A 27,472-nucleotide genomic window follows, 5' to 3' on the forward strand; every position below is an offset into this window, starting at 1 on the left:
TGGATACAGAGAAGGATTCCATCCACAGGACAAAGCATCATGTGTTGCTCTTAAGCAAATGTATAAATTACAACCAAGAACCTTCGCTCCCTCACCAGGAATCAATTCCATGTGTTATGCAGAATTCCTTAAGTTGGCTTCCATCTGCAAAGCCTTTCAAAGACAAAAAAAAATCCAACGCTTCTTCTCTGATTTGTCGATCAGTGATTCCAGTCCCAAATCAATGCACTTGACCCCTAACTTTCCTTTGAACTAGCCCAGCGTTACTCTCTGCCCTATCACCCCATTATCCACAGGATGCCTGATGACTTCCTATATCACTTATTGGTTTAGTATGCTCCATAGAATTCACTTTTGGATGTTAGTTATTCATTTAGTAATTTATTTTGCATATTTTTATTAGAGTCAAGGCTTCCTGGGAAACTCTGCTACCATTAGATATGAAGGGATCAGTTGCCAAGTGAGAATCGGCAGCAGTGGTGAGGAGAATCTGAAGGTTTACAGGAAGAAAGGTGAGTGTTAATTAATGGCCACATGGACCATCAGAAGTTGAGGACATTTTTATGAAATGGACAAGATTTTTTTTAAAAATTTCTGTGTTTAATTTTTAAGTTCAGCACCATCATGTCAAGCCAGAACCTAAGCCTAACACTGTAAAGGCCTCTGCGAATTACAAACCGTTGACTTATCAACACCCGTACAAACAGATGCACTCTGATAATATTATTGAATTCAAACAAGAACCAGTCTTGAAAAGGATTCTATTTATAGAGGGAGAGGGAGAGAACTAGTTATGTCACAAAATGAAGATGAGGTATTGATCCTCAAGCTCGTTGGGCTTTATTCGACACTGTAACAGACAAAAGATAAAGAGGGAGTGGGTTGGGGAGTTAAAGTGACAGGCAATTGGAAGTTCAGGGTCAAATAAGCACTTGAGAAGACAAGAAATGGGAGTAAGAATAGGTGAATCACTTCTTTGTCCCTGCTCCACCTTTTATCAAGATCATAACTGATCTTCAATAGATACAGGGAGCAGTATCACAATGTGGTAGCATTGCTGTGACTAGAGCATCGGATCGAAAGTCAATCATAAAAGCAGCAGAGAGCATCACTGGGACCATCCTCCTTCCCCATCAATGGGATTTACTGGGATCGTTGTTCAAAGGGGGTTCGCAAAATCAAGGAGAACTCCTATGACCCGCCACCCAACATCTTCCAGCTACTCTAGTCGGGAAAAAGGTACAGAAATATCAGAATCAGAATCACCAGGCTGAGGAGCAGTTTCTTCCCAGGAGCAGTGAGACCACTGAAAGACTGTTGAACTGTTAAAACAACTCCCTGTGACTATTTATTTGGAATATGTATTTTAATATATGTGCTGGATATATGCCTTGTTTGTCTGGATGTGTGTTATGTCTGTACGTGCGTTTTGCACTGTTTGGTACCATGGACTGGTGAACGCTGTTTTGTTGGGTTGTACTGGTACAATCGGATAACAAATAATTTTGAACTTGATTTACAGCTCATTATTATTTTCCAATATTCAGGTAGGGGTTCAGACTAGATTCAATATTCTAGATGCATAATTGATTAGCCTCTTGTTTACAATGCAACCTTGTTTCATGTTTCCTTCATTCTGATGGAATTTTTGGACATTACTGGCCTGATACTTCACCGTCCTTCACCCCTCTGCTTATCTGTCCAGGCCACATTATGCATTATTCAGTTAATTTTCCAGAAATACTTTGCTCCTTGATCAGCTCCTGGACCCTCTCACCCTCTGAACAGAATGGTTTACATACTCCTGGTGGGCCCGAGAGCAGGACCAAGTTTTTGTTTGAAACTTTGAACCACCCTCCCAACTGCTCCTCACTCAGGGTTTTTTTTAGTTACTCCCCTCCTTGAGTCAGATAGGTCACTATTTATTTCTTACCCCTTTTACTATTTGCCTTTGATCCCACTACCCATAACACTGTACAATAATAGTATTAGGGCAAAAGAACCTCCCCATTCCATCTATCTGCTATTTTCCTCTTCTTAAAATAACTAAGACCCAGTTTTTAAATTATTTTTTATTATTTAATTTTTAAATTTTAACCAAAAAAATTAATTTTTAAAAAATTTAGTCATACTGCATGGTAACAGCCCATTTCAGCCCACGAGTCCGTGCTCCCAATTTACAGCCCCCGGTATGTTTCAAACAAAGGGACTATAGCACGTCGATTGACTCAAAGACTTGTAGATTCAAACTAAGGCTTTTATTACCAAAAGACTGGAGCATAGTACATCAAGGTCAACCAGTCCAGACTGACGTGGATCTGGTTAGGAGCAGACCTTTATGACCTGGCCAGTAGGTGTGGCTACGGCTCTCAGCCAATCATTAACACTCTATGCAAATATATACAAATATATATAGAGGTGATAGAACCCCATACTACCACAGGGAGAAAGCTGGAGCCCCCGGGGAAAATCCACGCAGACATGGGGAGAATGTACAAACTCCTTACAGATAGCGTGGGATTCGAACTTCTGTCCCAATTGCTGGCGCTGTAAATGTGCTGCAGTAACCGCTACGTCAACCGTGCAGCCCATTTGATAAGAAACTTTCCAGATACTTCTTGAAATCCTTTAAAGGTCATTGTTTTAACACTTGCATTTGAAATTTGTTCTCAATGCTTCCAACCAAAATATCTTGCTGTGATTCATAGGTCTGAAAATACAAGGTCTTACCCTCAAATTAGCAGAATATCTCACTTGGATAATTTTGAATATTTCCAACACAATCCATTCTTCATCTTCTGAAAATGCCCAGATGTAGGATTTAGTTTGGGCCCTATTCCTGAGGTAAAATGTTCTTTCAGCCCTATCCCAATTTAGTTACTTCTTCTAATTCTCTGGTGCTAACTCCTCCTTCAATCAGCACATCTCTTTCACATCTGTCCCCTTGCTTTTGTTAACTCATTACCCTGGGGGATTTCTCATGGAGGTTTCTTCCTGCATTCCTATCTCAGCATTAACCGTGAATGAATGTTCATCATTAGTGCTTCGTGTCCCTATTCTTCAGTCTACCCGAAGAATAAATTTGCTATAGTTTATTTTTCTTTATTTGCTAGAACTAAAACTTATAATTTGCCAAGGAGTCTTTTGACAATAGGAGCTATCAAGTTTTGAGGAGCGTCAATAGGGTAGATATCCAGAATCTGCTCCCTGTGGTAGGGGTCAATAAAACTAGAGGGTGCCAGTTTAAGTTGAGAGGAAGGAGGTGTAAAGGGGACCTTAGGGATACAATTTTCACACAAAGAGTACTTGGAATTTGGAATGAGCTGCCAGACAAATTGGTGGAGACAAGAATAGTAGTAGCATTTAAGAGGCATCTGGACAGGTACTTGTACGAGCAGGGCATAGAGAGAAATAGGGTTTATGCAAGTGTGAGATTATTATAGATAAGTATGATATTTTGCAGAGATTGGGTGGGATGCAGGGTCTGTTTCTAGGCTGTATAACTTAATGACTCAAAGCCCCAATGTCTTGACAACCAGTGGATATTGTGTTCATAGTAATAAATAGATCATTTGACCATTACCTCTGTTGGCAACTGAGTGAACTGGGCCTCAAAGCATTTTCAATATTCCCTGTCCTCCACTTTCAAATTGGAAAGATTGTAAAATCATCAGTAGAGCTGGAGGGATAGCATTTGTTTTCAGATTTTGCATTGCAATTAATTTGATTGCTCTTCACGGAGGGCCAAAATTAAAAACTTGGACTAAGTCGAGGGCCGAACTAAATATTTATTGAAAATTTTCAACAACATCTGCATGTTTTCTCTTCTTTCAACATATGTAATGTTAAACTTTTTCTTATTAAAATAAATGTTTAATAATAGTTTTGGATAAACTCTTTCCAGAAGCATTAACAAATGAGAAATAAAATATTCAATAAATAATATTTCTCTATAGAGGATTTGTCAAATGTTGCTAGTGTGCTGTCCAATAGTAAAATCTGAGGGCTATTGAGAATGTGGGAGAATAACATGATTCCTGAAACAATCAAATGGGTGATTGATTGTGGGCATGAACTCTAGCAGGGTTATTTGCCATGCCCTTTTTCCATTGGTACAGATATCCTTTGATTTACACACTTTTCAAGTTTTATGCCTAATGAGCTTGTATCCAGGTGCAGGACCATTTTTAACCAGGAATATATTTATCACTGTGACATGAAACTATTGGAAGATCGTTTTATCCTGAGATTAAAGTTCATAATACTTACTCAGGCCTGTGTGCGGGAGGGCGGGGTGTGCGGGCGATCGGGTCGGACAACGACAGTGCGGGGGCATCGGCTCTCGCTGCAGGGCGACATCTCGGCGGATCAGCGGTCCCATCACCGTGAGTCGCGGGTCGGCCTGCGGCAGGGAGGGGGAGTGGGCAACGGTCCTGGCGAGGTCAGGCCCCCCCTGAGTTTCTGCCGGACCCCCCTTGACCTGCTGAGTTTCTCCTGGACCTACCTTGACCTGCTGAGTTTCTGCCGGACCCCCCTTGACCTGCTGAGTTTCTCCCGGACCCCCTCCCCTTGACCTTCTGAGTTTCTCCCGGACCCCTCCCCCTTGACCTGCTGAGTTTATCTCGGACTCCCCTTTGACCTCTGAGTTTTTCCCAGATCCCCCTTTGACCTGCTGAGTTTCTCCCAGACCCCCCCTTGACCTGCTGAGTTTCTCCCGGACCTCCCTTGACCTGCTGAGTTTCTCCCGGACCCCCCTTGACCTGCTGAGTTTCTCCCGGACCCCCTTTTCTTTCTGTGCCGGTGTCCCAGCACCTTTCCAGGGCAGTCTCCGCTCTCAGGACCGCGCTGGGATCCCGGTCAGCGGTGGAGGAGCAGGTGAGCGCGGCTAATCCCAATCCAGCCCACGCCACTCCCGAGATTGGCGGGGGGTTCCACCCTACCTGCCCGACCAGCCTCGCTCTCCACGTGTACTCCGGGCACCCGCCGCTGGTCCGGTGGGAAGGCGCAGGGCGACCAGCGGCTGGTGCCCACATCGCCCGGCGGGGAGCCCCAATCTTCCCTCGGGCGTCACGACTCCATCTGCAGCTCTAAGAAAAGCTGTGCCACTGGGGTTGCAGGCGCTGGGAAGCGGCCTTGGCTTCCCCTGACACCGGCCAGGCTGCGCTGCGGTGGGGGGGGGTGGGCGGGGGGACACGACAGCGTGTTTATAAAACCACCCACCACTACTTTTCAAGGACCAGGATTTTTCTCTCTCTCTCTCACCCTGGGACACAGCGGTTACTGTGCATGCGCTATACTGGCGCGGCGGCCAGCGGGCCACCTCTAATACATTTTGGATATGATCTTGCGGGCCAAATATAATTACATGGGGGCCAGAGTTTGACATGTGTGGTCTAGAGGTAGATTACAAACTCACTATGTGAAGTGTGCAGAGGCTAAAAATGTTTGAAATATTTTCAGGAATCCACTAATCTGATTAAATTGGGTTAGCATTTCTTTTTAAAAAAATGTTAAATACAGAATATTTTTGTGGAATTTATACTTTAATTTTACCAGCAGGAAGTTGCATTCTGTAATCTTCAGTCATATGGAAGCAAAATCTGATTTCACCACTGGAAGTGGTTCCGGATATTTAGAAGGACTGTGTTTCTCTGCTCCTTATAGCTTGATCAATGTTCTCTCTGTGTTAGTTTGACCAGTATGCTCTTTGGCCAGTTTTTATTCACTGATCAATGTTCTCTCTGTGTTAGTTTGGCCAGTATGCTCTTTGGCCAGTTTTTATTCACTGATCAATGTTCTCTCTGTGTTAGTTTGGCCAGTATGCTCTTTGGCCAGTTTTTATTCACTGATCAATGTTCTCTCTGTGTTAGTTTGACCAGTATGCTCTTTGGCCAGTTTTTATTCACTGATCAATGTTCTCTCTGTGTTAGTTTGGCCAGTATGCTCTTTGGCCAGTTTTTATTCACTGATCAATGTTCTCTCTGTGTTAGTTTGACCAGTATGCTCTTTGGCCAGTTTTTATTCACTGATCAATGTTCTCTCTGTGTTAGTTTGACCAGTGTGCTCTTTGGCCAGTTTTTATTCACTGATCAATGTTCTCCCTGTGTTTGTTTGGCCAGTATGCTCTTTGGCCAGTTTTTATTCACTGATCAATGTTCTCTCTGTGTTAGTTTGACCAGTATGCTCTTTGGCCAGTCTTTATTCACTGATCAATGTTCTCTCTGTGTTAGTTTGACCAGTATGCTCTTCAGCCAGTTTTTATTCACTGATCAATGTTCTCTCTGTGTTAGTTTGACCAGTATGCTCTTTGGCCAGTTTTTATTCACTGATCAATGTTCTCTCTGTGTTAGTTTGACCAGTATGCTCTTTGGCCAGTTTTTATTCACTCTACGTTTTGGCACAATCTAGCTGCTTCTGAAATAGTTTTTTAGAGATGAATGTTTCTGCTTGTTATGCATGAGTGCATGGAATAACAAGGCAAAGCCGACTTTCCTTTGAATCATCTGAAATGCTTCCCTGCTGAGACACATTCCTAAATTAGGAACATTGCGTTTGTTGATACCAACAGCAAAGAAACAAATACATTCTTGTCAGGAAACAGAATGCAAACAAGGTTCCTGTGGTGAGGATGGGAATATTTATCATAAAATCAGACCAATGGACATGGATAAAGTGAGGTCCAAAGCTAACTCTTGTCCTTTCCCTAACTGAGTTATGTTTGGCAGGTGATGCTGTTTTAGCATTTAACTGAATGCTCATGGCAGTTTATTTTAAATCAACAAAATCCAGAATTACAAAATCAACAAAATCAACAAATTACAGCCTCACTTGTAAAGGAGAATATGATGTGAATTGGGGACTGGTGATTAAATGACAGCAGACAAAAGATTTAAAGGCCTGTTGGAGCTAGACAAAGAGAGGTTTCAGGAAGGAAGATGGAAAATACAGGAAAATAATTAAAAAAAATAATTTGGAGGGCATGACAAAAAGAGGCCAGAAAATATCCTTGGCAAGCAAGATCAAGGAGAATATTAAATAGATTAGGAGTAAGAGCAAAGCCAAGGAAAGAGTGGGTCCCACTTAGGGACCAAACAGGTAATTTAAGTGTGGGCTAAGGATATGGATGAGGTGCTCATCGAGTAATCACCGAGGAGAATGAAAAGGAGCATAGTGAGTCCATTGGTGGTCTGAAGCAGATTAATATTAAGAAGGTGGATATGTTAAGTTTTTTTGGAATGCATGAGTGTGGGCCAGATAAGATCAATCCCAAAATGTTATGGGAATCAAGGGAGGAGATTGTGGAGGCTATGACACTAACTTTTGTCATCTTGGTTATGGGTGAGGTATTAGAAAACAAAAGGATAGGTAAAGTTTTCTTATTTATGAAGGGCAGCAGGGATAAATGAGTAACAGCAGTTCACTGAGCCTTACATCAGTTGGAAGGAAATTTATGTAAAAAAAAATTCTAAGGAATAGGTCTTACATGTGTAGGGTAGGATCAGGGATAGTCAATATGGTTTTGTGGGTGTAAAATTGTGTCTCCCTTTTTGAGAAGTGAACAAGAAGACTAATAAAGGAAGGGCAGTAGATGTTTTCTATATGGACTTTAGAAAGGTATTTGACAAGATCCTGCATGGTAGGCTTATCCAATAGGTGAAGGCACATGGGATCCAAGGTGAGCTGGCTAACAGATTTATTTAGCCCCTTTAATCTGGTTAACTATCCAATTTCTCACCCTCTATGTCTTTCTTTAGAGGATTTCTCACCTCTCTCCCACAATCCTATCACATATTATAATACTAAGAGCAAAACTGCATACAGCTTTACATGAGGGAGATTTATTGGAAGAGGAATTGGATATGAGAGACAACACTGTACAAAAAAATACTCTTGGCAGATAATTTCATAGATAATAACACTTTGAACTTATTGCTTCAGAATTGAGAAAGATCACAAGTATTGCTTGCTTCCTCTAAAACGTATACTGGACGGGTTGAATAATTTTATCTGAGTCTGTGGATTTTATGTCATAATCTAGAATACTCAGCTTGAACGAAATGTGAAAGGAACGTCGATGCTATTTTTCAAAAGAGATTTGGCTAAACATCTGACAGAAAACAAACATTTGGGCTCTAGTGAAATAGAAGTATAGGTACTAATTGGTTAGCTTTTTTGAAAAGTTGGCACAGGCACAATGAACTGTGAAATGTAATGATTTTCTTAATTTTTCTCTAGGTCAAGAATTCACCACTTCATTTGGCAAGACCTTTGTGCGGACAGATTTTCGTAATGTTAATGCAGGGGTATACCAGGCTATGGCATTTTCTGCAAAGGATTCAAGCTTAACAAATGTGCATCATTTTTGTCGTCAGATCTGTGGGAAGGAGGAGTGCTGTGACGGCTTTATGTTGAGTCAGTTATCACTTGATGGAGGTACAAGAAAGTTTGATTACATTTCTGGGAAATGTTTCAAAGGTCATTGAAAAATAAAGTGTTTATTTGCTGCAGTCGTTGGTTGTAGCCATTCAGAAACCAGTAATACAAGTCCTTCTGCCCACCATGTTCGTGTGAACCATCACCTATTTATACTATTTTTATTCACTAGCACTGGGCCTTCAGCCTTCTCTGCCTTAATTCTGCCTTCATTGCTGTAAGCTAGACCAAAGATTCTCAGCCTTTTTTTTCACCTGTAGATCCCATTAAGCCAGTGGTTCTCAACCTTTCTTGTCCTAGGCCGCACTTCAATTTTTAAGATAAACATTACCAGAAAATAGTTATATATGCAAAAGAAGTTTTAATTAAATCATTTACTGCAAATGTATCTCAATGCAATTAAGGTCAGGAATACACTAGAACAAATATTTTGTAGTCAACTACTACTTCAATATGTCAACCCTCTCAAACACACATTCAACAATTGCCATCATTTCAGTGGGAACTTTGCCCCTGATGCTGGCTGCAGATTATTTTGATTCGAGGGACTAATTTTTTGAATTTCAATCTTAAATCTCCACATTTTATAATTTACAGCCAGCTTCTCTTAGCTTGTAGCAAATCACTAACAGCATTAAAGCTACATTCTACTAAATAAGATGATTAAATATATTTTAATAGTTCCTTTGCTAAAGTAGTCAATTTTGGATATTTCTTTTTGACCTCGTTCAACAGCCACATCCTGGTTCCTTCACTTTAAACAAAGTTTTCATGGATTCATCATCTTGCAACTCAGATAACTTCTCTTAGTACTGCATTGGAACTTCAGATAAGTCCACCAGCTGAGTTAAACCAGAGGGAAAATCCATTGCCTTTAAATCACAAAATCTATCATTGAAGTTGGTGACCAACATTTTCAAATGGTCAACAATGATGTTTGTAGCAGCATTAGTTACCCGACACTTATTCAACCAATAGAAATGACTGAAATTTCTTGCAGAAATATTCCTTTGGCATAATTCTAAAAGTGTCATGAATCCAAATATCTTTGTTTTTGCATCGATGAGCATCATATTTGCTACTGGAGTAGCTTGCTCAAGGTACTTAGTTTCTCAAAAATGTCCATCGAGTAACTCACATAAGCTTTGCCATCTGTTGTAAACAAGAGCTTCATTTCAGGTTTGTCCTTCAAAAACTCACTGAGGAGATCAAACAGTTCCACAAACCTTTTGAAGCAATTTCCCTTTGACAACCGTTTCTTTAGTGTGAAGCAATAATCTCATCCTTTATTAATTTTAAACATTTTGGGTTTTTTTTTACCCAACATAGCAGGTACCCCATCTGCTGCACAAGATACAATGTTTCCTCTTGGTATTTCATTTTCATCCAAATAATTTTTAAGCTTGCTGTAGACATCAACTGCAGTAGTGGTTGTTCTACTGATTCACAAGATAACATCTTTTCTTGAAACCCTGATCAATGTATGCCCATAACAGAGCCTTACTGTCCCATACAATGGATGCATGCAATTGTATTGAGAAATCTCATGATTTCAACTTCACAATAAGCTATTTTTCAACATCTTGACCCATGTCACTTACTCTGTTGCAGACGGTACTATTACTCAATGGCATTGCCTAGACATCTTTGTCATCCTTTTGCAGAACTGTTTTGAGAAATAATGACATTGGGGGCTTAATCATTTCCTCCCCATTCGTATGATTCTTCCCATGTTTTGCTATCAGCAAAGAAATTTCATAGCTAGCTTCAAGAGTATAATTCAGGGCTGAGGTTGTGCAGCAAAAAATGAAGTGATTTTTGATCTATTTTCAAACTTTTATTTCAATGATTTAAAATATTCCAATTTGGAATTGACATGGTTAGGATGTTTTACCCTCAAATGAGCTTCAAGACGGCTCCACTTTAATTGATTCATTTGTCAAAGTCTGTGGGCATAATAGGCAAAAAGGTGCATGTTCATCGTGCACAGCAGGTATAAACCCAAACTTCAAGAACTCCACTGAATATTGATGAACTTTTTGCTTGCTTGGTCTGCTCAGTTTGAATGTACAACAGCACGAGCTCCCTGAAACAGATTAATACAATAGAGTGAGCTCCCTGTAACAGATTAATCAATATTTTATTATGTTTTGGAATTGAAAAATGTAATGATCGAATCAAAGGAAGAATACTGACCCTAAAAAAACATGAAAAAAACATGAGCGTTGTATCTGACAATTTTTATCGCAGAGAGTGCATCAAAACAGCGCTAGCCTCGTGCTTTACGCTCTGGCGTCCCTATATTTTTTCTGATTTTGGTGTCCCCTTCAGGCTGGTACCCCCACCCCCAATCAATACGCTAGTGCACAAAGATAGATACAGGTCACACTCACTACTGAATTGAAAAAGTAAAGGGGTATGAACAGATACATGATTGTGGAGATAATTTGGAATCCTCGTCACCAATGAGATAATTTGAATGGATGATAATAAGAATGGTCAGAATGTTAACCAAGGATAACAACAGTTAAACTAAGAGAAACTACGGAGAAACATCAGAAGAGCAAAAACACATATTATGAAAATAAAAAGAACAATTAATTTTACTTGGAAGTTACCACAATTGTGTTGAACTGACAGTGTTGCCAAGCCATATCTTTCACACCAACATAACGAGTTTATTTTTTCAAATCAACTTTTAAATTATTTCCCAAAGTATTCCTACGCCCCACTAAAATATTCTTAAGCCTCATGCCCCACCAAAGTATTCCCACATCCCACCGGTGGAGAGTACACCACACCTTGATAATCTTTGCCTTAAGCATTCCTTTACATACTGTGGACCATTTCTAACAAACCCATAGTGCAACAGTGAGAGGGAGGAATCTGCTAGTGAGCTTGTGCCCCTTTGCAGACCACCAATGGGAATTCAATTTTCCTTTTGCTTGGTTGAAAAAAATTTTTAAAACATTTGTTTTCTTGTCAGATTTACAACTTTGCTTTGCGTATTACTTTAAAAATAAAGACATGATTGTTGAGATAATTTGGAATCCTCATCACCAATGAGATAATTTGGAGACTCACCAGGTCGAACAGTGTACTTTATAAAGCAAAGATAAAGATTCATAATCAATGTTTCAGGCTTGAGCCCTTCATCAAAATATGAGCAAAATGTAGGTAGGTGCCTGAACATGTTACCTGTTTATTATGTCAATTATATTCATCTTTTACTAACCAATGGACCAGCAGTTGTATGTCGACCACAGGTTGAGAAATACAGGTTGAAAAATAAAACAGGGTACAACTGCCTTAGCTGATGCATTAACAAGGAAAGATCTTTAATACTCAATGCTACATTACATAAGGCATATTTCCTGGATGGCAAACCACATTATATGGAGAGATCATGCTTAACATGTCCTATTTTTATTGGAGAGAATTTCTGAACTGAATTCTACCACATAGAGAAGAGCCTCTGCATTATGTGGTGGAAAACTATTGGATTGAATGATGCATTATACAGTGGAACATGGAGACCACATATTACATAACAGACTCGCTGTTATGTTACTTGGGAGAGATTCAAAATGGACAGATTCTCTCTGGATTGTATAAAACTCTGAAGATCTGTTGCCAGGCAGTTAACTGTGAGGCAGTGTTTTATACACCAAAATAATTGTATAAAATGAAGAGTGGCTTTGGTAGGGCGGACAGTCAGAATCTGTTCCCCAGGGTAAAATGCATAAAACACTAGAGGGCATGCGTTTAAGTCGAGGGGGTGGAAGCTTAAGGGAATGTGCTGATCAAATATTTTACGCAGAGTGTGGTAGTGCCTGAAATGGTCTGCCAGGAGTACTGATGGAAGCAAATATAATAGTAGTGTTTTAGAAGCTTCTTCGTAGATACATGAACATGAAGAGGATGGAAGGATATCTGTCAAGTGTAAACAGCAGATACAGGTATTTAGTTTGATTTAAACATCATGTTCAGCCAAACACATGGGTCAAAGGCGTGTTCCTGTACTTGACTGTTCTATGCCCTCCGTATATCAACCCAAGTGGTTGTATCTTTAGGGGAGCATTAAAGTCTAATGGCAGTGGAATCTGAGGTTACAAGTTTAAAGGATCAGCATGCAGATTGTTCACTGCTATAATATTCAGTCATGCTAAAAGAATGCGGTCTGGTACTTAATAACTTTATAGAAAATCTTTGGGTGCTGAAGTCACTGAAGTAATTTGTCATAGTCTGCCACACCAAGAAAATAATTTCAGGACTATTCTTGGAACAGAATATTATTTCTTTTGCATTTTTAAAAATGTTTTAAAAAGACACTGAAAACATAAGAGCACAAAAAATATGGGCAAGGCTTATGGTCTCTTGAACTTGTTCTGCCATTCATTACACTTATTGCTGATCCAGTTTTTGCTTCGGTTTCCTGTCTGTTCCCCACAACCTTTGTTCACTGTCATCTTGGTGTGTTCTCTTCAACACCCTTTCCAAATATCAAACACTACCCTTCTCGTACTCCATCTCTTTTGCAATAAAGGTCATGATTCCATTTTGCATTTCCTGTAACTTCAGGTTAAATGATATGCCTCATGGCTAAAGTTATCCAGATCCCTTTTAACAGCAGCATTTTCTAGTTTCTGTCCACTTAAAGAATGTTTGATCCAATGCAGCAATTTTTTGCTGGTATTAGTGTTGGCCAGCCCTTCGTCGGAACTGAGTCAGCAGAGACAGCTAGTTGATTTCAAAGAACATCTTTAATAACAACTGGTGAGACTCCCACCCCGAACTCAACCCCACAGTACAGTACTGCCCCTTAAGCAAAGAAATATAGAACAGAATAAAGTACACCGAGTCAACTATGATTCCAAATTAAAATAATCCATCTGCCTGCATGCAGTCCATATCCCTCTGTTACTTATCTGCCCATATGTGTGTCTAAACCTTGCTATCCTATCTACAGTGACCACCTCCCTGGGCTGTTTGTTTCAGACACTCACCACTCTGTCAGTAAAAAAATTAAGTGCCCAAGAAATCCCCTTTAAACTTTCCCCTTCCACTTTAAGACCATATGAGATGTAGGAGCAGAATCAGGCTACTCATCCCATCGAGTCTGCTCTGCCATCCTATCTTGACTGATTTATTTCCCCCTCTTAACCCCATTCCTCGAATGCCATTTCCTTGTACCTTCATTCACCACCTTACTGAACAAGGACTTATCAACCTCTACTTTAAATATATCCAATATTTGTAAAAGAGGATATTTAAAGCTAATGTCCATACGTTGGTGTGTAAATAACTGAAAATTGATAAATAAGTGTTCTTCTGCCACTTTTATCTCCTCATGACATCAAAAATATAGGTCAAAGAGGAGAAGGGAGATGGAGAGAAGGTTTTCTCAGTTACTTGTTCTGATTCAGAGTATGTTTGCTGAAAGAGGTTATGGAAGTAGATTCAGTGGTTAACTTAAAAAGGAATTTGCGATATATTTAAAAAGAATAAAATTGAAGAGATTTGATTTGATTTGGAGAAATATTGGGATGAGCAGGTTAAATTTAATGCCTTTCTTTGGTTACAGATTGTATAATTCAATCATTTTAAAGAAAAGCATGAATAATGATTGTTATTGCGCTGAGATAACATAACTAGATCTGTCCATTCAATTCTATTAATTTCTTTCAATAGTTTAATTTATAGTACTGCACGTACAATTTCTGTGTTTCTTCGGCACACTTCTTTTCTGTGCTGAAATTAAACAACTGATAGTGCAAAATGAAGCTAAAATGTCACAGAAAAGACTTCTAATGTTTGCTCTACACCAGTAGTATTTTATCTTTCATCTATTGGCTGGGAATTATTTTGCTATGACATTGAGTGGAATAAAGTGAGGCAAAGCACTTACTGGTGTATGGTTAATTTTCAGGCATGCTTCTCTGCGGTTTGATCAGTTATCCAGATGTGCTGTTTTGTAATGTTGATGACTGGCAGACAGGACCCACACCTGGAGATGGTATTTGTAGAGGCGTTAAGTCGAATGAAGAAAAGAAGACATTCATGTTCAACTTTGGAGGACTGGAGTTCAGTGGCAGTAAGTAGACAATCTGCTAGCATCAATCATTCCTGCTCCACTCATTATTCAACAATGCTCTGTTTTAAATAGAGGGGAAAAAAGAATTCAAGACAATGAATTTGCTTTGCATCGTCTCAAGAGTTCAACAATTTACTTTCGAAACTGCACACACATTTGAATGTATGAAAATATTGGTTAAAATGCAAAAAATGTATTGCCATTAGCCACAAATAATGATCTAATAATTTATTGGTTAAAAAATTAATATGATCTACTACTCTTTTGCTTTTCATCTGGAAATAATGCAAATTGTAAAAAAATAGCAGTGCTGGAAGCAACAGCGGCCACTTTGGCTCTGTGAAAGGTGAAATTCTCTCCCCTGCATGTATTGCCTATGAATGAGAAACACGAGCAGAATGTGGACAATGAGTGAGGAGGGCATAGCAACACTATTGGACTGCTTGGAGACCACAGATTGGACTATTTCATGGAGAAGGCCACCTACCATTGCCACGTAAACATCAATGAGTACACAAGCTCAGTGACTGGCTAAATAAGAAGGTGCCTCAAAAGTGTCACAGATATCAAATGCTACATAATCAGGCCTAAACAGAAACCATGGTTGGATGCAGAGATCCGTGTACTAAGATCAGCCAGGGCTGAACTCACCCATGCAATCCAGATGGTAAAACTGGCGACACTGCAACACTGGTGACTCAAGGCACATATGGCAAGGGATCAAAACAATAACAGAATACAAGACAACCTTGTGAGTCAACTTCTATGACAATAATGCTTCCCTTCCAGATAGACTGAACATCTAGACATGGTTCAATGAGAAGAACAGGCTGACACCAAAGAAAAGTCCATCTCCCCCTAAAGAATAAGCCCCTTGCATAGCTGCGGTCAAGGTGAAGAGAATCCTATCCAGGGTGAACCCACATAATGCAGCGGGACCAGAGAACATACCTGATCAGATACTGAAGGACTGTGCTGACCAACTGATGGAGGTGCTTACAGAAATATTCAACACACCATTTTGTTGAATATTCAAGGCAGACACCATCTTCCCAGTACCAAAGAGGGTGACAGAGATCGGCCTCAATGACTACTGTCCCAGGGTTCTGACCTGCACCATTATGAAATCAAGTATTTGGTGATGGAACAAGAGAAACAAGATCCATTTCAATTCTCCTACAGACAGAACTGTTCCACCGTCAAAGCAGTGACATTGTCCTCCGCTCCATCCTGACCCACCTCATATGTGAGGTTGCTGATCATTGACTTTGGATCGACATTTAATACAATCATACCCCAAAGGATGATGGAGAATCTGTTCTTGGTGCTACTCAGCACCCCTATCTGTACCTGGCTTATGGACTTGCTAACGGAAAGAACACATTCTGTCCAGCTCAGCAGCAGAACGTTGAGTGCTGGTTCTCCTCAGGGCTGTGTGCTCAATCCACTCCTGCCCACACTACTAAGCCATGACTGCAATGCCAGATCCAGCTCCACCAGAGTCATCAAGTTTGCAGATGGCATAACAGTCGTCGGCCTCATCAGCAACAATGATGGGTTGAAAAACAGAGAAGAGGTGAAAAATCTCATGAAATGTTGTATGAATAACAACTTGAGTCTCAACATGGACAAGACATAGGAGATGATCCTGGACTTCAGGAAGACCAACATCCTCCACTATACAATAATAGCTCAGTAGTGAAGAAAATGGAGAGCACCAAGTTCCTTAGAGTCCAATTAAGAAGTAATTTATCCAGGTTACACGGCATCTCAATTGTCAGGAAGGTGAACAGCGACTGCTGTTCAAGAAGGCTGAAGTGGGCAAGGCTACTGGCCACCATTCTGTCAATTTTCCAAAGGAGCTCTTTTAAGAACATCCTGGCTGGCTGCATTACAGTGTGGTACGGTTGCTGTAGAGCATCAGATTATAGGTCAATCCACAGGACAATAAAATTGGCAGAGAACATCACTGGGGTCACCCTCCCTCCCTATCAATGTGATTTACCGAGATCATTTTCTAAAGAGTTCTCACAAAGTCAGAGAGGACCCCACATGTAGCCTCTTCCAGCTATTACCATCAGGAAAAGATAAAGAAGTATCAGAGCCAAGACCACCAAGCTGAGGAACAGCTACTCCCCACAAGCAGTGAATCTGCTGAATGACTGCTAAAAACAACTCTCTGTGACTTTACTATTTCATATGAATATTTATTTTAATATATGTTTGGGGTGGCACAGTTAACGTAGCAGTTAGTGCAATGCTGTTACAGTGCCAGGGATCAGGACTGGGGTTTGAATCCCGCACTGTAAGGAGTTTGTAAGTTCTTTCCGTGTCCCTGCTGGTTTCCTTCGGGTGCTGCAGTTTCCTCTCACTGTTCAAAATGTATCACAAGTGAAGGTCAATTGGATATAATTTGGCAATATGGACTCGTGGACCGAAAGGGCCTGTCTCCTAGAACGCTTCCACCAGCGTTGTCTCCGCTCCATCCTCAACATTCATTGGAGAGCCTTCATCCCTAACATCGAAGTACTCGAGATGGCAGAGGCCGACAGCATCGAGTCCACACTGCTGAAGATCCAGCTGCGCTGGGTGGGTCACGTCTCCAGAATGGAGGACCATTGCCTTCCCAAGATCGTGTTATATGGTGAGCTCTCCACTGGCCACCGTGACAGAGGTGCACCAAAGAAGAGGTACAAGGACTGCCTAAAGAAATCTCTTGGTGCCTGCCACATTGACCACCGCCAGTGGGCTGATATCGCCTCAAACTGTACATCTTGGCGCCTCACATTTCAGCGGGCAGCAACCTCCTTTGAAGAAGACCGCAGAGCCCACCTCACTGACAAAAGACAAAGGAGGAAAAACCCAACACCCAACCCCAACCCACCAATCTTCCCCTGCAACCGCTGCAACCGTGTCTGCCTGTCCCGCATCGGACTTGTCAGCTACAAACGAGCCTGAAGCTGACGTGGACATTTACCCCCTCCATAAATCTTCGTCCGCGAAGTCAAGCCAAAGAAGATATATATATATATGTGAGTTTATGTACTGTTTGTCTTTGTGTTTTATGTCTGTATGTACGTTTTGCACTGTTCTGCACCATGGATCAAAGAACACTGTTTTGATAGGTTGTACTGGTACAACGGGATGACAACTAAACTTGAGCTGGAATAATTGGCAAAATACTTACAAAGCTAATACTGAAATTAGAACAAGAAAATTTATCCAGTCTGACATGAGATATATATTTTTTTATAGTTTTATTCTCAGCTCACAGGTTAGAAATAGATTTACAGAAAAGTTAACCATTGAATCAGCCGACTATGTGATCTTGGTGAATAATTTATCACTGTTTAGACAGAGCCAAGATGGATAGCAGAGCCAGGATATTATTGGATGACTTGGAGCACCAATTCGGGGTGGCATATAGTGATTTGACATGAGTTTGCATTTAGAATTTCACACATTGTTGAATTTCCAATCTTGAATATGTCACAATGGGCGATGTACGTCCCCTGGGTCATGTCCCTTTGGGAGGGAAAAATACTGGAAATAACATTGTAGATTCTTCAGAAGGATTATGTTGGCCAAGAAAAATAGATTAAGAAAGACGTCAATGAAATAAAAATGAATTTCAGTGGCATGAATGAGAAAGTTTTTCTTTTCAGTGCTTAGTTTTAGTGCAGTTTTAGATGAATTCTGAACACTTTCCAACTCACTGAACTGAATACCACTTGAGTTAAGTCGGCTCCATTCTTTGGCAGATACAGTTCAGTGAATGCTTGGAATGAGCCCACATCCATTGGATCAGTAGGTAATTTGCAATGAAACTGTTTAGAAATTTAACCTTAAAGGATCTCAGATGGGTTTTCTTTTCCAACTAGCTACTACCTCAAATGATCATATCTTAAATTCCATGCATTTTCCCTTATTGTATCAATGATTCAAGTTAGTAGTTTCTACACAATACTTGTATAAGTTTGTTTGAAATCAAGAAATGGTGCTTTAGGAAGGATTAAGTGAAATAAATAGTCCTGACACTTGGAAAATAAAGAACTCCATCTGAAGATTACAAAATGTTGTCTTCAGATGCAACAGTTTGAATAGGCTGGATAATCTGAAATTAGTTGGCGCAGGCAGAATGAAATTACTGGCAATGTCTTAAAGTGTAATATTCTTGTCACACAGCAGCAATTAAACTTTGAAACTTGAAGATTGATGAGACGACGATCATATGACAAAGGTTGGCTGAAGGTCAAACAGGTGACAGCATCTGTCGAGGGAAATAGGCAGTTGACATTTTGGGACGAGATCCTTAATCTGGCCTGAAAGAGCAGAGGGAATCCAGTATAAGGAGGTGACTTGGAGGAGTGGGGCTGTGGGGAACAGAGAAGTTTCTAGCAAGCGATAGGTTGATCCAGATGAAGAAGGCAGGTAGAATCAGGTGGTCAAGGGTAGGGTGAAGATAGAGACAGATGCTAAAAGTGATGTGGACAATATCATTTATTAAGCATAACTTACTTTTATATGGAACTAATTAGTACAAAGTGTACACTTGTGATTCCTTCTCAACAACCCAGGCAGGAATAATATTTTCTGCTTAATGTTAAGAAAATGTACTGCCATTCAATTAAACAAATGTTTGTAACCATCAGTCAGTTATAAATGTCCAAGAATAGTTCCCACTGTAACATATTGGTCCTACTCCTATCACTGTATCTCATTGGTCAGCAAGGACAGGAAATGAGCTACCAACCTTGTTGAGTTTGGTCGGGACTTGAACACAAGGGCAGCTGGCCACATTTTTTTTGTGAGCTCGAGCAGTACTCCAGCATGCATAAAAATTATTGCTGCACTTTATTTTGTTTTCCCAGATATAAAGCACACTATTTCTACCTGTTCCAATCACACTTGCAACTAAATTTTCCATCCAGCATCCAAGAATTCAAATTGACGTTGATTTGCACCTTCACACAATCTTCAAGTTCAAGTTTATTTATCATCAGATTGCACAAGTACAACCTGAAGAAATAGTGTTCTCTGGTCCTCAATGCAAAACATGCAAATCCACAACCAGGCATAACGCACATACAGACACAGACAAATGACACATATGCAGAACAAATACGTGTACAAATAAATAAAATATTTAATAAATAATAGTGTGTCAAGGGTTAATGTGAGCCCAAGGGAAGAAGCTGTTTCTCAGCCTGGTGGTACTGGCTCTGATACTCCTGTATCTCTTTCCTGATGGGGTGCAGCTGTAAAATGCTGGGTGCAGAGAGGAAAGGATTTTCAACAATTTTGCGTATCCTCTTCAGACGGCAATCCTGGTGGATCACATTGATGGTGCTGTGGATTCACCTCGAGCTAATTCTCTCCAGCAACTCTGCCACACACCAGCCAGGACGGTCTCAGTAGAGCTCTGGTAAAAAGTTAGCAGGATGGTGGCCTGTAGCTTTGCCCACTTCAGTCTTCTCAGGAAAAGCAGTCGCCGTTACGTCCTCCTGACAAGTAAGGAGATGTGTATCAGGATAGGTCACTTTTTAAGTGGACTCTGAGGAACTTGGTGCTCTCCACTACTGAGTAAGTAATGTGTAGTGGAGGATGGTCATTCCTGGTCCTTCTAAAGTCCACAAACATCTCCTTTGCATTATCCACATTGATTCTCGGGTTGTTATCTTCACACCATATCATGAGATTTTCCACCTCTTCTGTGTAGTGTGAGTCATTGTTGTTGCTGATAAGGCCAACTACTGATATGTCATCTGCAAACGATTAGCTGTTGGAGCTGTTCCAGAGAGGCATTCTGCTCACTTATTATAAACTAAAAGGTTTGACTCAAAGACACAAGAAATACCGTTTTCATCCTCAGACTTCCAAATCAATGGTTGAGAATTGAATTTGTCTTCAAAGGAATTTGGTGACCTTGAACTCCACACGAACGAGTCCGAATGTGGTTCTGAATAGAACAAGATGTTCAAGGTTCAACTCAACTCAAAAGTACACAATTACTTGCATTGGGTCAGCAACTTCTCTCCATGACTGGTATGCAAAATGAGAAAAAAAAGATTCTGGCAAAATTCTTCATTTTATTACGCCCAATTCTCTTTGAATTGTACCATATGACTAATCCTTCCCTGGATTAGATTATCCAATTGGCAAAGTATGCTGACACAGCAAAAATGTGCGGCCAGAATCTACTTAAAATCTACTGAGAAGCCTACTGACCTCCTAACTCTGTGCTGCTCAGAATTCATTGGCATTGGAGGAGGGGAATTGTGTCACATGACGATGACCTCATATCTGGTGTCTCACAAGTGATTGATACTTTGGTAGTCCTCAGCTCTCTTTTTTGAAGCCTCATACACCCCACCATCCTAAAAAGAAGAATTAAGTGATGTCACCTAATTGCCTTCGCCCTGCTTTTGAGGGGGTAATTCCGTACACCGAAAGGTCACCTCTGTCTTCTCCCCCTCATGCAGAATGTTAATAATGAGCTCACATCAAGTGAAAGAAAGTTTAGTGTCAAGGGAAAAAAAAATATTTGATCTAATTATCGGTTTTATTTTCATACAGCTTATGCATTGCTGTCAAAAAGCTTTGTGGATGCTGAATACTCAAGTGAAATAAGTCCAGATTTGAAGGAAGAAATTCAGAGAGCATTTAACAGTTTCCAGCAGGTTTATGTCTGGCAAGGTGAGCTTTACATCTTGCTGTTAGTATCTTATATTTATTGTTGTCATATTTGATGAGACCTTTGCCCTTCTCCCTTGATGCTCAACATCTCTTCTGCTTCAGAGAGTCATCTTCATTCCAAAAACAATTTTATTCTCCTGCATTTCTGGTTTTTTTTTTGTGTGTTTACTTCTTTAGATAACAGTGGAACTCCTGCATAAACAGAGCTAAAAAGTGTTCTATGACATTTTCTGCACCTATGCCACAGCCACGCATCCATTCACGCCAGATCATTTTTATTTAAGATGATGTTGAGCATTCAGTTAATTGATAAATAATGATCATTGCTCCAAAATCTATTCTCATGATAAGTATGATTTTTAGGGATTTGCATTTTCAGAGTAAAGAAAATTCATGCCCTCTCCATCTTCTCCCCACCTATTGCCAAGAAGAGGTCAGTTTGCAGCCACTATTTAGGTTTGACATTTCTATAGCCTGGTTTTGGAAAAAAGAGAAGAAAAAATAATCTCTGACAATCTTTTGGGCAAAATTTAAGCAACTAAGTGTTTTAGCTCCTTTCTTGTTGATGGGAAAAAAATCCCTTTGGAAACTTGGATGGATACTTCACATCATTTCATCCATCATCTTTCACATGCAGTATCACTGACAAGCAATGGTATGTGTTTCTGAAGTACTGACAAAATTTTTGTCAAAAAGGTGTGACCTGTGACTTTCAGTGATTGAACATCCATGAAATAAAGCATTCTTCACTGTGATATCAAATTTACTTTCACCCAATCCTCAACATTGGATTTAATGTTCCATCCTCTTGCAGTAATTGAGGATGAGGTGCTATGATCTGTGACCCCAATAATCACGGCGGCAGCAGCCTGATCACAGCTCTGGACCCAATCTGATCACTCTGGAGAGCGCAGAGACTCTTCAATAGACTGCTTAACCCTTATTTACTCCCTTGCCCCTAATGTTCTTCTTCCCCAAATTCTTTCTTATCCCTCCTATACCCCTTCCTCCTTATTTATTATCCTTATCCCCATGGCAACCTGTGAAAAGTCAATATTTATGATTTATAAATGGATGAAATTTTTCCAAAGTGAGGATGCTCAACTTGACATCTGTAGTTATGGCCCTATTTTGCAAAGGGTATATTAATCAAATGAGTGAAATCCAATTTCTACATATATTTGTCCTGTTCTTGAGTGTGACCACTCGAGAATGCTTCATTGCCTAATCTGAATGCCTTTTATTCTGGAAACCTCAGAAAGTAAGTAATTGTGATCGAATGAATAATTAAAAAGATGTCTTCATGTTCTCCAATGAAAACCAGTCCTAATCCCAACTAGTTGTGAATTTTGAGGATCCATGCCTCACAAGTCAAAATCAAGACTAAAAGTTAAAAACCGAGAGTCTTTTAGGGAGATGCAATAGCAATTTAACCTAGAATTAGATGCGTACAAATGATCAGTATATAATAGGACCATATTGATAAAAGACTGGTGGCACATGGGGAACTGTAAAGGTTGACATCTGAACTAAACAAAATCTGTTGGAGGAATTAAGCAGGTCAAGTGCCATCAGTGGAGAAAAAGAATGGTCCACAATTTGAGCTAAAACTCTATCATGACTCTTGATATCTAGCCATTCGTTCCTTCACAACGTGTCAGTTGCATTTTCAACCTTTCATTTATACAATTAGGGACATTTATGCCAGATATTTCAACCAAAATGATCATTTCAAATGATTTTTCAGATTCTGACATGAACAAAAGGTTGAAGTCCACCCCTGAGTGTGCTGGAAAATCGGTACAGATTCAACAGACTCCCAATCTGCCAGGTATTTACAAAACATTAGACGACAGTTTGATGGCATGGTTGGATGCTTTCAAGACTGAGATTAATAAACATTTGTCAGCTAAGGGTATGGAAGAAAAGTAGGTAAATGAGGCTGAGAATCAATTCAGTTGGATTTCACTGCCATCACTACTTATATAATTGTGAAGTCATGCAGCGTAGAAACAGATGCCTCATCCCACTATGTCTATACTGATCATACCCATCTCTATTAATCCCATCTGCCTGCACTTGGTCTATAGCCTCTGTGACTTGGTGTTTCAAATGCCAGTTCAGTGAAGCCCCTGAAAAACTTCCCTTTATTTACATTCTTTTCTTTTATCCCATTGATCACTCAGTGGAATTGTTTTGTTTCATAGTTTTTTTTTAAACATATCGCTTAACAATTCGAGAACTTTTGTTGAATCAACAAATTCTTGATAATGACATTTTAGGAAAAGAGTCAACCTCTTCATTTTGAATCAACTAATGTCTCCAATGGACTGGCAAATAAATACCCCTCTATTTCTGGGAGGTGTGAGGAAGCATGGAGTTAGTTTCGGGGGATCTCAAAAATCCCAGTAATTTAGCTGATCTTGTTCTGACTTGGACTTATTCAGTTGAAGAATCGAATCTCTTTATGCTGAGGAAAATGATGGGTTGTTCCCAATTTATGAGTGCTTAACGTTTGTGGGTCACTGAAGATTTAAAACTTTGTGTTGTGTTGGTTAGAAGCCACCAAAGAATTTTTCTTGCGTGTGGACTCCAAGGATGTGCGTGTAGATCAGAACAAGTCTGTTCCAAACCAACACTACCAACTCTTCAAGCATCAGTTTCCGACTGCACAGGCTGAGCTGTGGTGTCTGGAACGTGAGTAGTCATGTTTGATTAATTCCATCGTCTCTGTGTCTTTTTTCCTGCTTTTAAAGCTAAAAAATTACTCTAGAGCTGACGATGAAAAAGGAGGAACTTTAACAACAACTTTCATTTGTATTGCATCTTCCACAATTTATTGTTACCTTAAAACATATTTTTTAATAAATCAGTGAAACACGAAAGAGATTGTAGTCACGTGATTGTAGTCAAAGCACAGATATGCTGGAGAACTCAGCTGGTCTCACAGTATCCGTAGATATATTACTAATGTTTCAGGCCTGAGCCCTTCTTCGAAGATCAGGAAGGTGTCAGAATAAAGATTGAAGACTGGCATAGTGAGGAGTCCAAACCAACAAAAGGTATTCATTATGATAAGAGGTGAGAATTGAAAGAAGACAGAAGGAAGGGGAGGGGGGTTGGTGGAGAGAGAGAGAGAGGCAGAGACAGAGATAGCTGAGGGAAAGGTGACAGAGAGAAGAAGGAGGAGGCATTTAAAGGAAATGGAGAAGTTGATGTTAATACCATCCTGTTGGAGGGTGCACATTCGAAGATGAGGTATTGTTCCTCCAATTTGTGGGTGACCTCAGTCTGGCATATATAATCACTGAAGTTTCACTCAAGCACACTTACCGTAGTCATATAATAAATAAATGAGAACCGACTTTGAATAAAGACAAGATCCCACAAACAATGCCGTGATATTGGTTTGTGAATAATTGTTTACTGGGATACAAGGAAACCTCCATAGTCCTTTTGATTCAGGGGTCAATGTAACCAGGCACAAGATTGCTCTTTGAATTAGGAAATGACATGATCTTTTAGACGGACCAGGTGATGGAACTGAGTCTACCAGTTGTTTTCTTTTGTTTTTTCAGGTTGCACAAAGGAGAACTTTTGCAAAGTGGTATCTTTTCCAAATAGTGGGACCCTGCATTATCCATGCATACTTTACCCAGACACACAGCTTTGCCAGCCTAGTACCGATCCTGAATTGTCTGCAATGAACTGCACCCTTGGTCTGCCTGAGAAACCGCAAGTTTTATACAGAAAAAAAGGTGAGTTACTTGATGCTCTTTTACAGAAGTTAGAACCTGCATACTTGAATAAGAGGTGGGCTCCTTTGAAAAAAAATAGTTCCATGAATGTTAATTCAAAGGGCAGTGTAGAGTTCATAGATAGGAAAAGCTTAGAATAGTTATAATTATTTTCAATAAAATTCAATTAAATCAATTGCTATCTGGTGAAGGAAATGTCTAGGAGGCAGAAGTACAATTGCCTTACAGACAGTGCGGGATGTAAACCCCTGTCCAGATTGCTGGTACTGTAAAGGCGTTGCACTAACCATTGCGCCAACTGTGCTGTCAATAAAACACCCTTGTTTTTTTCCACATTCTTTTATCCCAATATTGATCTTTACAGTTAAATCATTCTCATTTCAAATGGTCTCTTTCCTCCGTGAAAAGCACAAAACCCATAAGCAACCCTTTCATTTCTTCCCTGGAAAAATATGTGAAGATCCAATCATTTGTTGCCAGGAGGATCTAACTTATTTCCCACATACTGTATGTATTCTCATGGTATGGGGAAAATAAATTCATGTTCATTTGTGCATTATTTTAATAACCTTTTGTGTTCCATTCTCAGTTCCAGTGGTTTGCTGAGCTGTCTTTGTATTTCAGTGATAAAAGTTAATATTTTGGATAAATATAAAGGACCACACTTGCAAAGGGGTGGCAAAAATCAGGCTGATTTTCAAATAGGTACAAATATTTTACTTATTAAGTTCAAGTTTATGTATCAAAGTAGGGTTTGTTCAGTGAGCTGTCCATAGAACATTACAACACAATGTTGGCCCTTCAGCCCATGATATTGATCATGTAGACCTACTTCACAACAATCTAATCCATCTCGACCTCACACTCAACATTCAAGACTCTTGCACATGGATGCAAGAATAAATAGAGGAAGAGTCTCTTAAATGTCCCTATTGTACAAGTATCCACCACCACGCGTTGCAATGCATTGCAGCCATCCACTCTTTCTTTGGCTTGGCTTCGCTACTATCTGAGTAAAAAACTTACCTCTGGCTTTTCTCTGAAATTTTTCTCCACTCACCTTAAAACAAATGTCCTCTGGTATGTACTGTGGTCAGGCCAGGAAAAAGGTGCTGGCTGTCCACCCCATCGAGGCTCTATTAAGCCTGTGTTACTCCAAAGTGAAAAGTCCAAGCTTGGTTTCATAAGACATTCTCTAATCCAGTCAACATCCTGGTAAATCTCCTCTGCATTGTATCTCAAGCTTAAATATCCTGGTGACCAGAACTGAATATACTACTTAATGTGTGGAATAACTGAAGTCATATAGAACTACAACATCACCTCACAAACTCAATCCCCTGACTAATGAAAGCTAGTACATTACATGCCTTCTTAATGACCCTATCAGCTTGCGTGGCAATCGTGAGGTTTTGATATACTTGGATCCCAAGATTCCTCTGTCCCTCCACATTGTTAAGAATTCTGCCATCAGACATGTGCCCTGCCTTCAAGTTCAACTTGCATCACTTCACCCTTGATTGAACTCCATCTTTCACTTCACCACCCAACTCTGCATCCTGTTGTATATCTACCACAACCTTCTACACTGTCCACTAACCTTCAACCTTTGTGTCCAGCTAGACATCTCGTACAAGTCAGACATAATGCATTAAGGCAGAGTTACATAGAGAGATCAGGTAATAAAAACAAAGACAAAATAATTGTATTATTTTGAGGTCCTTTCAGGAGTCTGATAATGGTGAGAAAGAAATTGTTTTTGAATGCAGTGGTGCAAGAAGAGGAAGGGGAGCAGAAGGGGGAGATATGCTGGCTAATAGGGAAGAGATATCAAGTGGGAGAGTAGAAGAGAATGAAGCAGAGATGTGATTGGGAGAGAGGGCGGAGGGAAAAGAAAAACAGATCTCTCTTAGAAAGAAGGTGAAAGGGTGGGGAGCTGGAGGAAGTGAGAGGTGGCATGTAAGTGGGCTGAGAACCATTGCCCTAGACAAAATTGTTACTGAAATATTGTCATTGGCCCATTTCCTTTGCAATATGAAACCACACACATAACAAGTTAATTAGGTGTGATTAAAACAGTGGTTTTCAACCTTTTTCTTTCTATTCACATACCACTTTAAGTTCTTTTTTTCTTTTCTTTGGCTTGGCTTCGCAACGAAGATTAATGGAGGGGTAATGTCCACGTCAGCTACAGGCTCGTTTGTGGCTGACAAGTCCGATGCGGGACAGGCAGACATGGTTGCAGGGGAAAATTTGTTGGTTGGGGTTGGGTGTTGGGTTTTTCCTCCTTTGTCTTTTGTCAGTGAGGTGGGCTCTGCGGTCTTCTTCAAAGGATGTTGCTGCCTGCCGAACTGTGAGGCACCAAGATGCACGGTTTGAGGCGAGATCAGCCCACTGGTGGTGGTCAATGTGGCAGGCACCAAGAGATTTCTTTAGGCAGTCCTTGTACCTCTTCTTTGGTGCACCTCTGTCTCGGTGGCCAGTGGAGAGC

At 40.2% G+C, this 27,472-nt stretch overlaps 1 protein-coding gene across 1 annotated transcript in view; it reads left to right on the forward strand.

Moving 5' to 3' along the window:
- The window catches only part of tg (thyroglobulin), a 344,749-nt gene that overhangs the window by 116,347 nt on the left and 200,930 nt on the right, over positions 1-27,472 (forward strand). Inside the window, exons 25-31 of the mRNA XM_069915700.1 lie at positions 404-512; positions 8,236-8,433; positions 14,363-14,527; positions 21,104-21,223; positions 22,971-23,054; positions 23,783-23,920; positions 24,802-24,981. Of these exons, the coding sequence (XP_069771801.1) occupies positions 404-512; positions 8,236-8,433; positions 14,363-14,527; positions 21,104-21,223; positions 22,971-23,054; positions 23,783-23,920; positions 24,802-24,981 (994 nt within the window). The remainder of the gene's footprint in view (positions 1-403; positions 513-8,235; positions 8,434-14,362; positions 14,528-21,103; positions 21,224-22,970; positions 23,055-23,782; positions 23,921-24,801; positions 24,982-27,472) is intronic.

This window comes from Narcine bancroftii, chromosome 2 (assembly GCF_036971445.1).
Source record: "Narcine bancroftii isolate sNarBan1 chromosome 2, sNarBan1.hap1, whole genome shotgun sequence".
NCBI classification, from domain to species: domain Eukaryota; kingdom Metazoa; phylum Chordata; class Chondrichthyes; order Torpediniformes; family Narcinidae; genus Narcine; species Narcine bancroftii.